At 43.0% G+C, this 14,710-nt stretch overlaps 1 protein-coding gene across 1 annotated transcript; it reads left to right on the plus strand.

Annotated features, from left to right (window-relative positions):
• Positions 1 to 727: 727 nt before the first annotated feature.
• LOC308172509 (thiamine transporter 1-like) lies at positions 728 to 14,367 on the plus strand (the record flags this gene model as incomplete). The annotated part of the gene is made up of 7 exons (XM_080547408.1): positions 728 to 874; positions 1,173 to 1,436; positions 1,660 to 1,951; positions 12,628 to 12,894; positions 13,323 to 13,515; positions 13,602 to 13,743; positions 14,215 to 14,367. The coding sequence occupies 7 exons, from the start codon at positions 728 to 730 to the stop codon at positions 14,365 to 14,367; spliced, it is 1,458 nt and encodes a 485-aa protein (XP_080403534.1).
• Between the last annotated feature and the right edge of the window lie 343 nt (positions 14,368 to 14,710).

Raw genomic sequence — 14,710 nt, forward strand, 5'->3', positions numbered from 1 at the left:
TCTCAGGTCTTTTGCTAGCATATCAGCCCAGTAGAGCTCTCAGGTCTTCTGACGCTGGTTTTCTCTGTGTACCACATGTACAAAAGAAGAGGTTTGGTGAGGCTGCATTCTCATTTTATGCACCCAGATTGTGTCTTCACTGCCAGTTTACATTAGGGATGCAACCTCAGCACATACTGTATGTTCAAGTCAAGACTAAAAACCCATCTTTTTAATATTGCCTTTAAATTACTAAATAATTAAATTATGATTATATAATGATTGGAGCACTTTGAGCTGCAACGTTTGCAGGAAATGTGCTATACAAATAAAAAGTTGTTATTATTATTATTATTATTATTATTATTATTAGGCCTATTATTATAAAGATAACGTTTTTTTCCACACGCAGGCTTTCTTAGGCATTGTTCTGTCCAACTACTGTTGAAATCCATTTGATATTTATGACTGATTTATGACTGATAGCATAGCATGCCGCATGTTAAAGATTAAATGGGTACGCCTCCCTCTGCCTCACGTTGTATTCACCGCATATCTCAGTCTGAGCAGGAATGTGGGCCATCAGTGGTGCACTTTGAGCAGGTCGCTGACTGACTGAGCTAACCGATTACATAAACACAACTTAAGACGACTCCCATACAATGACTAGGTAGAGGCAGGACTAATGATAGTGCATGGAGGACCAAACCTGGTCAGGTAAACCAGTAGCCTTGTGTGACACGTGGAGATGGAAACTGTGAAGCGATGGAAGGCAGGATGGGGCTATCCCACAGGTGTGCTCTGCACCTACGGGTTCTTCAGTACTGTGAAACCTCTGGAACCCTTCCTGTTCACATACCTGACGGGGCCAGACAAGAACCTGACAGTGGAACAGGTAATAATAATAATAACAACAATTCATTGTATTTATATAACACTTTTCCGGGGCTCAAAGACACTGAACAGGTACAGTAACAACTTCAGCGCAGTCTCTCTTTTAAGAGCAGTTTCAGACCGTGTTTAAATATGCCACTTTATGCAATCCTTATCCATTTGATCTCTCAATCAAGTGTGTGAGGTTAAAGGTTAAAGGTTAAAGACAGACAAGGTTTTACAAGCTTATGATGTATTAAAAATATGAGAAACCCACTCTGGGTTCCAGTCTTTTGACTTAAGTGACCTTTGAACTCCAGGTGACCAATGAAATCTTCCCTGTGTGGACTTACTCTTACCTGGCCGTGCTGGTCCCTGTGTTTCTGCTCACCGATTGGCTCCGCTACAAGCCGGTAGTGGTGTTCCAGTGTACCAACCTCACAGTGACGACAGCCATGTTGCTGTGGGTCCAGGGTGTGGCAGCCATGCAGGCCATGCAGTTCTTCTACGGCGTGGTGACAGCCAGCGAGGTGGCCTACTTCTCCTACGTCTACAGCGTGGTGGACGTGGAACACTACCGCAAGGTAATTACCGAAAGATGCCGGTTGAGAGAGGACGCTGGCGTTGCTTGTTCGCGGCTTCTCCACCCGAAATCTAGGTGTAATTGCAGTATACAGAGTAGATTGTCCTACAAAGACACTTAGATTTAGTTTTCAGTTTGTAAAGCGTCTTTGAGTGTCTAGAAAAGCGCTATAAGTCTAATGTATTATTATTATTATTATTATTATTATTATTATTATTATTAAGGCCACGTCTTACTGCCGCAGCGTGCAGCTGCTGGGCTACACCGTGGGCTCCGTGTCGGGACAGCTGCTGGTCAGCTTCAGCCTCATGTCCTACCACAACATCCTGGTCCTGACCCTGGTGTTGACCTCCATCGCTCTGGTGACTTCTTGCTTCCTGCCTATGCCGCAGAGGAGCATGTTCTTCCACCGCGGTCCGGGTGACGATAGAGAGGGGAAGCGTACGACTGGAAGTATCGAGAGAAACTCCAGGGCTCTCCAGACTGCCTCACCTCCAGGGCTCTCCAGACAGTCCCGTGAAAAAGAGCCTCACCCTTTTGAGATATTAGGCTATGGTTTAGCATGTTTATCTGAGATATTAGGCTATGGTTTAGCATGTTTATCTGAGAGATTAGGCTATGGTTTAATATGTTTATTTGAGATATTAGGCTATGGTTTAGCATGTTTATCTGAGATATTAGGCTATGGTTTAGCATGTTTATCTGAGATATAAGGCTATGGTTTAGGATGTTTATTTGAGATATTAGGCTATGGTTTAGCATGTTTATCTGAGATATTAGGCTATGGTTTAGCATGTTTATCTGAGATATTAGGCTATGGTTTAGCATGTTTATCTGAGATATTAGGCTATGGTTTAGCATGTTTATCTGAGATATTAGGCTATGGTTTAGCATGTTTATCTGAGATATTAGGCTATGGTTTACCATGTTTATCTGAGATATTAGGCTATGGTTTAGCATGTTTATTTGAGATATTAGGCTATGGTTTAGCATGTTTATCTGTCAAATGATGTGAAGTTACATCAACGCAGTAGGGCCAAGCAGCTCACCGTGAAGCAGATAACGAGACAACATCCAGGCGAAACACCACATAAAGTAAGCCTGCAAGTAGATGAAATCTCAAATCTTCAAAACGATTTCTTACTGTTCCCATAAGTCGGTCTAATATCTGGATCAACCCGTGTGGCTCGGATGAATTAGCCTTACATCCCAGCGATACATCAAGTTAGACTATTTAGAATAGGCTAGGAATTACATAACTGTCATACCTGTTTAATTTGTTTCCTGGCTCAGTGGGCCAGTGGTTTGGAGGGGTGACTTACTATTGAGAAATCCACTCATTGAGGAGAAAGGGCTGCAATTCAAACTTGCAACAAATGATTTCAGTAGACATCACCTCACTAAACAGGTTTTATTTCTTTATTTGCTGAGACTCAGCAATATGACCTGAACATACAAGCGAGAACATTAAAGATACAGACAAAGTGCAACGCAACAGGTTATTTTCTTAGGGATCCACATACAGTAGATACTGTGCTGATGACTAAAGCACCAAGTGATAGCTAGCGACAAGTTCTACTGATGAGATTAGCCTCCTGCTTTGCAGTTTGTTTAGTCAAGTGCCCCGCTACTTATGGTTTAGTCTGATCACTGTGTCTACCTTTAGTATCTATGCACTGCAAAACAAAACATATCCATATGAAATACAAATCCCTAAGATATTCCTGAAGACCAAGCATGACACATCACTAGTGTTCTGAAGAGCATCTCCTCTTAAAGCTGTAAATGAAAGTACCTTTCAGTCAACCTACTGATTGATGCACATTTCCAACAAAGGACAGGTTACGTTTACTTTTGGAAATACTCAGCATTTCATCAGACAGAACATGTTATCGCATGTCATTCTGGAAGGATTTGACCACGGGCAAAGCAGTGATACCGTTGATCATGTGTGTTTCATCACATGGGTTTTCATACATGCGTGATAACGGAAACCTTTGCCACAGACATGGCAGCAATATGTTGATCCTCCCCTGGTGGACGGCACCACTTCTTCCACGATGTTATGTTTAATGCCAAGATGGATTTTCACCGAAAAGGATCTGGTGAAACCTTGGCCGCAAACATGACAACTGTATGGTTTCTCCCCTGTGTGAATGCGGAGATGCTCGGTCAGGTGCCCGCCTTGATGGAACAGCTTGCCACAGTGCTGGCAGCAGTGGCGTTTCTCTTTGGGGTGGGTTTTCTGGTGTTTTCGTAGTGCATAGACTGAGCTGAAGCCATGTCTGCATGCCAGGCAGCGGACCGCTCTCTGCCCCTTGTGACTCCTGATATGCAAGACTGGGACTTTTGTCTGGTCTTTTGTGTGACTCATCATATGCACTTCCAGGTCATACTTACAAGTGAAAAATCTGCCGCAAACAAAACAAATAGGATTCTTCCTCATGTGGGTTTTTAGGTGATCTCCCAATCTCTGCGGGAACTCAAAGCGCTTTCCACACACCCCGCACATACATTCTTCGTTCTTAGAATGTATACTCACGTGACTGATCAAAGAATCGAGAGAGTTCAGATTCCCTCCGCACACCCTGCAGTTATAAATAGGCTCCTCTGTTTTAACGGCAGATTTCAGGTTGGACGTCTCTACCGGTGTCCCGCCCTCAGCGCTCATACGGCTGCTTAGCCTGGTTGCTCTCTGTGTCCTCTGGAACTGGAGGGGCTTGTGCCTTCCGCTGTCCAACCCCTTGGCACTCACACTGTTTTCACTCGGAGTTGTAAAACCATACGGATCTCCAGCAGCGATGCGTTTTAAGTCCCAGGTTGGTTGTGTCCTGTAGTCTCCATCAGGCTCGGCCTTTATCTGACCAGATGTGGTGTTAGGTAGGGATGCTCCGATCTGGATTTTTGGGGCCGATACCGATCACCGATTTTTTTCCTCAAGATCAACCGATACCGATACCGATTTTTTTTTAAATACATAACTGTAGGCCTACTGACTGGATAGCCTACATATTTTTTGCTTTTTAGACAAAAGTTTTGATCCATTAGGCACCAAGCAAACGCAGACCCATTTTTATGGCATAGTAAAGGTCTGGCCTATCACCCAGTTAGGGCCTGAAGCCCAAGTCAGTCGATATGGCTGTATAAAAGACATCATAAACGTGGCCTTCATGGTTTACATACTGTTACGTCCTCCTATGTTTTCTGTTCAGTTATCTGTCTTCCCCAGGAAAAAAAAAAAAAAAAAAAAGATCGGTTTTTGCGATCGGCCATTTTTGCCGATCACCGATCGAGTCATTTGGAGTGAAATCGGCCGATTTAAATCGGTGGCCGATAAATCGGAGCATCCCTAGTGTTAGGTGGTAACACTTCTCTCTCTGTGTCTTCCTCACATAGGGTGTAGTCCAGGTACGAGGGTTGCATACACCAGGAGTCTTTGGTGTTAGCCTGTGGTCCGTGAGACGCCGTTCCCCCCAGAGGGAGCTGGTTAGGGTTAACCAGAAGGTCTGGTTCTTGTTTAATAACCAGAGGCTCTGGGTCCTCCTGGATGGGGCCCAGCTCGCTGTGCAGCTGCCCATCGACATCCTGGTCAGAGACATCGAGTGTGTGGTGATGAAAGTCTGGAGGAGAACAGAGGACAACATTGTGTCAACTACATATGTGAACATATCATTCTGTTACATTACTGAGCTTAAAACTATATATTAATTGTACGGTATTTCTAATGCATCCCACAAAACTTGACGGACGAATTCAAATGAAAAAAAACTAAAAACAATAATAATCTGAAGATTAGTAGGTTATTCCATAAGGAAGGGTGATGACTTCTTGTTGTGGACAGTGATAATTACGTCAGTGAGAATGATCGGACACTATTTCATTGATTGATTGATTGATTGAAAACTTTATTAGAAGATTTGCAGAAGTAGGTACATGAAAGTACATATTACATACAAGGTCAACTAACAGGATAAAAACCCAAGAAAGCCACTGGCTTATTTCAATTGGGGTCCTTGATTCTCAATTCATCGTTACATGTAAGACAGACAAAAAAGCTAGTACTATCTACAAGATAATACAGACAAATAACTATTACTATCTACAAGATAAACACACATCCATCATGGGAAGAACAATACAACAAAACATAAGGTATGTACAGCGGGTAGGACAGGTGGGGACATACACCACAGGTGGGGGCGGGGGACAAAACACAAAGTATGTACAGTGGGTAGTTCGGGTCTTTTAATCTGATTTTTGATTTAGAGGGTCCAGTTACGGATTGCAGCCTCCTGTAAATGTTTTTTGAGAGTGGTTTTGAAGGTGGGCAGTGTTTTGCACTCCTTTAAGATTATAGGAAGGGCGTTCCACATTTTTACTGCATAGTTTGCAAACGAGTTTAACCCCTTGTTTGTGGTGCAACGCGGTTGAACGTGGTTCGTGGAGCTTCCTCTGGTGTTGTATGTGTGGACGTTGTTCACTTTTTGGAAGTATGTTGACAGGTACTTGGGTGTCTTTGTGGTGTAGCGTATCTTGAAGACCAGGCCCAGTGCAAGCTGCTGCACTCTGTCAACTACTCGTAGCCAATCAAGGCTCAAAAAATGAGCAGCGGTTAGATGTGTCCTAGGGTTGAGGCCTAGCAGAAGCCTAACCAGTTTATTTTGGGCTGTCTGGAGTCTTGTTTTATGGGCCTTTGTGGTTCTATAGTACCATGATGTTACGGCATAGTCGAAGTGACATTGAATGAGAGCTCCTGATAGGGTCCTCAGTGTGTTTTTACTGACAAGTGAGGATATCCTGTACAAGAATCTAGTTCTATGGTTAACTTTTTTGATTACTTTTGCTGCCATTTTATCTCCGGAAAGATTTGCCTCTAAGATGGAGCCCAGGTATGTAATATCCTCTTTTCTTGTGATATTAATGTTACCCACTTTTATTTTAAAATTTTCAGCCTTTCTGAGTTTAGATGGGGATCCGTATAGGATGGTTTCAGTTTTACCTAGGTGTATTGATAGTTTATTGTCAGCTAGCCAGATGCAGATTCTACTCAGTTCAGTGCTTAGCGCTTTTTCCACCTGCAATATGTCCCTGTCAGAGACCAGCAGAGCCGAGTCATCCGCGAACAGGAACAAATTGCAATCACATGCTGATGACATGTCATTCACATATATTAGGAACAGTAAAGGTCCCAAAATGCTTCCTTGTGGAACGCCGCAGGTCACTGGGAGGGGGGGGGACAGTGTTCCGTTCACACTAACCACCTGTTCCCTCCCCTCTAAGTAGGATTGCATCCAGCTCACCGATGTTCTATCGAACCCAATTGCTTTCAGTTTATCTAACAATATGTGGTGATCTACTGTGTCGAAGGCCTTCTGGAGGTCCAGCATGACCATGCCGCAGTACTTGCCCGAGTCCACCTCATGGTTGATGTGGTCGTTCAAATAGAGAAGGCATGTGTCAGTGGAATGGGATGTTCTGAATCCTGATTGAAATTCATACATCAGCTTTTTTTCGGTAAGGTACCTATCGACCTGTTCATAAACTATTTTTTCCATAAGTTTCGAGATGGAATTAAGAATAGAAACAGGTCGGTAGTTGCCTGGGTCTAATTTGCTTCCTTTTTTATACAGTGGGGTTACCCTTGCTATTTTAAAGTCAAGGGGGACGTGTCCCTGTTTGATGGAGAGGTTTATTATGTGGGTGATGATTGGGGTAATGGAGGCAGCTGAGTCTTTTAGAAATCTGGCTGGAATATTGTCATGGCCCGTGGCCTTTTCTGAGTGTAGAGCGCCTAGCTTTTTAAACACCTCATCGTTTGACACCATGGAGAGTTTAAAATCATCATTGCGTACACCCAGTTTATTGTAGAACTCACGGATGTGCTCTACACCATAACGCCCTGAGTGGGGTGGTAGATTGTTAACTAATTTAGTGGCTATGGTTGTAAAGAAAGTGTTTAAGCACTTAGCCACATCCAGCTTGTCTGTAAGGAGAGAATCACCAGATTTGATGCTGATGTTTGTAGACCTGGTTTTGAGTTTTTGACTGCAACCTAGTTGGCTATTAAGTAGCTTCCAAAGGTCACGTGGTTTGTTTAAGTTTTCTTCGATTTTGTTATCGAGGTATTCTTTCTTAGCAGATTTGGTCATGGTAATTACCTGATTGCATAGTTTGTTGCATTGTTTTTTAATTTTCTCAAAGTGGGTTTTGTGATCTTCGTTTAAGTGTTTCACTAATTTTGATTTGCATTTTTGAACTTCAGAGCATTTTAGGTCTCTGACTTTCATAGCATTTAGAATGTCCGAATTCATCCATGGTTCCGATCGGGTTTTAACCCTGGTGGTTCTCATGGGGGCTATACTGTCAATAATATTTAGGAATTTGGTTTTGAAACCTAGCCATGCCTCTTCAACCTGTGTGCATTTTAGTTCATCAAACCAGTCTTGATTCTCCAGTTTATGGTTTAAGGCCTCACTAGAATAGGATTTAAGGGATCTAGTAGTTATAGTTTTATGACCGCCAGCCTTGGGTTTTTGTTTTTTACGAGTGCAAAAGATCATGTAATGATCACTTAGCCCACATACAATAACCCCACTCTTGGAGATTTTGGACTCATCCGATGTTAGAATGAGATCTATGGTGGTTTGAGTAGAAATACACACCCTAGTGGGTTTGGTAATTTGTTGACGGAGACCGTGTAATTCAGAAAACCTAGTGAAGGATTTGAAAACGGATGCTTCATTTCTGAGCATGTCCGTGTTCAAATCTCCAATAAGAATCTTTTCCACACAGTCAACGTCATCCAAGCACCCCTCAAGAATATCATAGAAATCGCTCTGATCGGGAGGTCTGTAGATAGAACCAACCAGCACCGGTTTTGCTTTGTTAAAGATAATTTCAACCCAAACAGATTCTAATTTGTCATGATTCAGGTCATCACGGGTGTTAAAGATAATATCGTTGTGAATGTACATGCAGACACCACCCCCATACCTGTTCCTGTCGTTTCTGATGACTGTGTAGTTGACTATTTCAATCTCTGGGTCTTTGATGGATTCATCAAACTTGGTCTCAGAGAAGCTCAAAATATGAACCTTGCTGTCATGGAACATTTCTCTGATTTGGTCCAGTTTAGGCACAAGACTGTTCACATTAAGGTGAACAATATGCAGGCCCTTACTGCTGTGTCCAAATAGAGAGTTTATGTCTTTGACTTGGAAATAGTCACCACCATTTTGGTCATCGTCACGTTGAGGATTGGGGGGTGGGGGGGGGCGCCCATTGTTCAACGGTTTCGTCGTAGAGTCTCCGGGTGGAGAAGGGGGGGGTCGTCGTCGGGTGGGGGAGGGAGGGGGGAGGGGGGGGTTCGTCACCGGGTGGGTGAGGCCTCTGTGTTCGTCACCGGGTGGTGGGGGGGGGTTCGTCACCGGGTGGGGGAGGCCTCTGTGTTCCCTGGCTAGGTGGTGGAAGATAGGTGGGGGGGTAATGTTATTAGCATATCTACCCATTGTTTTGCTAGCCACGTCTGAAACCTGGATGTCTGCTGTTGCCGGCAAACTAACCGGTTTGTCGACAATGGCGTCAATGTTTATGCTCGTAGCATTTGCCTGGGAAAGATATAGTTGTTGTCTGGCTAAACGTGAAGCCCGCCTGGTTGCGACTGGTCCGGGATTCTGCTGGATGTCTCCCGAGAGCAGTAGATAGAGCCATATCACGGTTCTTCTGTCTATTCTACCTGTCGGGGGTTTGTTTCTTCTCGTCCGGTCCGCAGTCAGCTTCGTGTGAATGGTTGTTGCTCCGAAGCCCAAACATTTCTTCGCGGCGTGGAGATAAAAGTCGTTATGTGTCTCACCTTTTCCAACAAAGTTTGACTCCTTCTCCATAAGATGCAAGTTCTGTGGTGATTTGATGTACAAATCCGTAATCCATAGAAGGAACAGAAGAAAATGTGGTATAATCCTCGCCGTTGCGCCCGTGCGCTGATAGAAGCGACTACTCATGCTGACTGCTGACTGTAGTATATACCTATAGACGGAGAGAGAGAGGGGGGGGTGGAAGATATCCCCTAGTTAGAGAGAGAGAGAGAGAGCGAGAGAGAGAGAGAGAGAGGTTTATGTTGTGAGCTGTCATTGTATCAAGGTATAATATTTCTTGTTATTTTGTATGTATCTTATTGGAAATTGTCATTGCTTTTAATTCAGTATCTGTGCCCGTCCAAACCTGCTTTTAATTTCTTATTTCTTATTCTTCTTATTCTTCTTATCTGTGTATTGAATGTATGATTGTGTCCTTGTGCTGCCCCTCTTGGCCAGGTCCCTCTTGGAAAAGAGATTCCTTATCTCAATGAGGTCACCTGGTTAAATAAAGGTTAAATAAAGAATAAAATAAAGGGGAACATACCAACACCCAAGTTAATTAAAGGTCCCATATTAAAACTCAACTCAACTGTTTTGATGGTAAGCATAACCCGAGTTAACTCAATTAGACATGTTGCTACTAACAATAAACAGACAGAACAGCGCAGCCACACAGTATTGTCGGCCTGAGTAGCACAGTAGAAGCGCGGGAGTGACTGGAAATGCCACTGGTGCGCACTGCGTAAACATATCACACATGTGCATTTGATAAGTCAGTAATGTAGCTAACTATGATTGGAAATGAAGTAGTAGTAGTTTTAGTATAATAAGTATGCGAGAGTGGCTCGTTTAGGTTAAAGACGATGAATTGGTTCAGGTTGTTTGTGTCATTGATTAGTTGTTGTGATGGGTGATTAGAAAGCATTAATTTAATTTAATTAAAAAGCATCGGATTTCCCCAATCTCATATTTTTGCTGATTATCGGCCGATTCCAATTGCTAGCCGATCAATCGGGGGCATTCCTAATATATATATACCGTAACCTGGACCTTTTTTTTTGTAATATTTTTTTATATATATAAATTGAGCTCTTTGGCGATTTCCATGGCTTTGAGCTGAATGACAGCTCTGGTAATCGGCATACATTCATTACGTTTTTCGATGACGTATTGACACACCCTCCTGTCAACCTCCTGGAAGCGGCCGCTTTGCGGACCACGATATGCTTTTCTCTGGCTATGAGCATTTTTCAGCCGATCTTTTTGGCCTCGCCATCTTCTAACGTTACACTCTGTAACATCATATTTTTTTGCTGCTCTACAGTTATTTGAAGCCTCTGCTTCATTGATCACCATGATCTTTAAAGTTGGCATCGTAGAGCCACTTTGTTCGAGCTGGTCCGAGTGTCTCTCCATCTCTCCAGGCACCTGTCACTGGGGTGTGTGTGAGAGGGAGCGGGAGATGCACGGTGGCTCGCGTGGGGAACAGTCTTTTGGCGCCATACGTTGTTGTGAATTAATATTGACGTGTAAAAGTCTAGGGCGCGAATATAAGACGATGCGACTTGTCTTATATTCGGGTCAATACGGTACACACACACACACACACACACACCAAACGTTTGGACACACCTTCTCACACTTTTTCTTTATTTATATATTATTTTCTACATTGTAGATTAATACTGAAGACATCAAAACTATAAAAGAACACATATGGAATTATATAGTAAACCAAAAAGTGTTAAACAAAGCAGAATATCTTTTAGGGTTAACGTTTGTGTTTTTAGTGGTTTTCTCCCACATATTGTAGAGAAGAGAATGCTGGGCGGTGTTCAGTTTACACACACACACACACACACACACACACACACACACACACACACACACACACACACACACACACACACACACACACACAGCTGACTGAGAGAATGCCAAAAGTGTAATACTGGTATAATAATAATAATATATAATACTGGTTTGTTTAACACTTGTTTGTTTACTACATAATTCCACATGTGTTCTTTCATAGTTTTGATGTCTTCAGTTTCTACAATGTATTAAAAAAAAAAAAAAAAAAAAAAAAAAAAAAACACTGAATGAAAAAGTGTGTCCAAACTTTTGACTGGTACAGTTGAGTTATTTTAGCGGTTTACTAAAACATATTCAAGTTACAGTTACATAATGAATATGGGCTTAAAGTGCATTCTGTATATCTTGATCTAGCCTATATTGTCGAGATGAATGAAAAGTTGAATGACAGAAACCATGGGGTTGAACATGGGCAACGGACGGTAAGAAAATAGGAAGCATAAACAAAATCAAAATCAAAAACATTATTGTAAGGATATAAACAGTCGTTTTAGTGTTGGAGATTTATATTTGTTTTTGATGCAAATGCTATTGTTAAATGCCAAAATATATATCATGATTGTACAGTTTAAACGTTATTTCCCCAGGTTTGGTCAGCCTGCCGTTGGGAGAGGACTGTGGTACTGTTTTAGGTGTCTTGTCAACAATTGAACTACAGAAACGACGTGAACAGTTGAACGACGAGACCAACCTAATTTATGTAACTTTATATGTGGTTTGATAACGACGTCCAGTAAGCTCCGCAGACGGCTGTTCTCCTGCTGGCAGCGGGACAGCTCCTCCTGGTGCTCCGCTGCTACGGCGCTTACAAAAGCGTCGAACATCTCCTCCACAGCGGCGGTTATCTTCTCAGTCAGATATACTCGGAACAACTGTTTACTAGACATGGTCTTAGGCGGTTTGCTCTTTCAAATATGAAGCAAGTTTGCAGACGTCGTCAACCCGCTGGTCTGTTTACTGAGCTCCGCCCATCTACTTCCGGTCACTGTAAATAGGTGCGTTCGTAAATCCACCCTGAGAGCGCCGGAGCGCACACTGGGTTCAACGTCATAAAGGGACCAAGTAATTTGATTGAATAAGAGGCATTCCATGAGTGCTGCTCAGATTTCCAGAGCGAATTAACAAACGCAGCCAATGTGTGTAAATGACGATTTCTTCAAAATAAGACCGCCGAAGTTAAACATAATTTTGCATTAAACATGAGAAATAGGGATCAAGAAACAATATTATAATAATTTGAACTGATAAACTGTACAACAACAGAGTCATTGAAGTCTTCTTGAGGAAAGAAAGGAGGATGGATTTTGTGTTCAAATAATCAGTTGTTTTGGTGAGAACAAAACACTCAAACGGACCCGCATGAGCAGCTAGCGTTGCCAGGAGGAGGGGACGTGATTGAGGGTCCTGGGGGGCCAGTAAGGGCAGGAGGAGGGGACGTTATTGAGGGTCCTGGGGGGCCAGGAAGGGCAGGAGGAGGGGACGTGATTGGCGGTCCTGGGGGGCCAGTAAGGGCAGGAGGCTGCTGTCGGGCTCTCCTCCAGCTGTGGCGAGACTTCCTCCAGTGCTATTCCACCAAGCAGCTGGTGTACTGGTCGGTGTGGTGGGCGCTGGCCACCTGCGGGTACAACCAGACAGTCAACTACGTCCAGGTGCTGTGGGAACACGTGGAGCCCTCCCACAACTTCACAGTCTACAACGGAGGGGTGGAGGCTGTGTCCAATCTGTTTGGTGAGTATAGCTCCCGTAGACATCTTTAGACTTCAAACAAACCCAGTAAACAAAGAGTCCAAAAGACGTCCTCAGGGAAGCCGGAATGTGGGCTCAGATGACGTCTTTCTTTTCTGGACGTCCTAGAAAGACGTAATCTGGACGTCCTAGAAAGATGTCACCTGGACGTCCTAAAAAGACGTCATCTGGACGTCGTAGAAAGACGTCATCTGGACCCACATTCCGGCTTCCCTGGAGGACGTCTTTTGGGACTCTTTGTTTACTGGGGAAAACCACACAATAACAAAAAACTATCAAACCATAAAACAAGTTTGTGAAAATATACTGATGAAAATACATTACAGAACGTTGTTATTTATCCAAAATAACACGAGATAAAGAATCATAAAGAGTTGATCAGTTCAGATAAACGTAAGTGTTCCCTAAAGGTGCGGTGACGGCCTACGGCATAGGCTTCACGCAGGTGGACTGGGCCCAGTGGGGGGAGGTGGCTCTGGGGTCCTTCTCTGGGCTGGGGGCCGCCGCACTCTTCCTCATGACCTTCACCAGCAGCATCTGGGTGTGCTACGCCGGTTACATCGTCTTCAAGTGCTTCTACATGCTGCTTATTACCATAGCCATGTGAGTTTTTCTCCAAGACACACCAGGAAAACAAATGCCAACTTCTTAAAAAGGTCACCGTTCGCCAGCTTCTGTCTTTACCATAGGTTCCAAATCGCTGCTGACCTGTCGATGGAGAAATACGCACTGATCTTTGGATCGAACAACTTCGGTGCTTTGGTCCTTCAGACAATCCTCACGTTAGTGGTGGTGGACAGCAGAGGTCTGGGCCTGGACATCATACCACAGGTGAGTCTGTTGTTCAGGGACAAACGCAGAAGTCCCTTCTTTGCTTTTAAGCTAAACATTTCCAAGAGCGAAAACAAAACACGGCGCAGCAGCTTTCAGTCACACTGCCGCATGCTCCTGGAACAAACTCCCTGAAGAAATCGAACAGGCCCAAACCCTAAAAATAGTTAAATCTAACCTAAAAACCTTCATGTTTTGCAAGAGTTATGATTAAACACAAACACTTCTATCAATGTCTTTTTTCCATTAACTATTGTCTTATTAAATGTTTTATCTATTTACTTCTTATATTTGCTTTTATTCATTGTCATTTTTATTTTCTTACTATGCTCCTGTTGCTGTATTTTTAAATAATGTATGTAAAGCACTTTGAATTGCCCCTGTTGTATGAAATGTGCCATACAAATAAAGTTGCCTTGCCTTAAAAAGTACAGAAATGTATTCAGACCCCAGTCTCCATTTCTCTTGCAGTTCACCATATACGGAATCTACTTCACGGCTATCAGTGTCATTTTCTTTCTGAAGGGTGTGTTCACTATTCTGAGAGCCCGGCGAAGCCACAAAGACTCTTTCCCTATAGAAGAGCGCCCCCCAGAGGACACTTGCCTTGAACACAGACTCTGACCAGAGGAAACCCGAGCTCTGGCAACCTGAATACATTTCAGAACGACAGGTCAGTTTGTCCCAGTGTTCGCCTTGTCAATAGTACAGCAGCTAGCTTCAAATTATTTAGACAGCGACATTTTTCAAATTGATAGAAATCTTTCATTTATACAAAATGTTTCAATATATAGAGATGTACAGCAATACAAATAAACAATTTTTTCGTTCGATTTTTCGTTAAAATTAATTTTAATATATATATATATATATACACATTAACTTAAATTTCAGTAACACCCAACAAAAGTGGTCTTCAGTCTATAGTCATGGTCCTGATTCACAGAGATTCAGAGAAAGTTCTTAG

This window comes from Nansenia antarctica, assembly GCF_963989245.1.
Source record: "Nansenia antarctica genome assembly, chromosome: 17".
NCBI classification, from domain to species: domain Eukaryota; kingdom Metazoa; phylum Chordata; class Actinopteri; order Argentiniformes; family Microstomatidae; genus Nansenia; species Nansenia antarctica.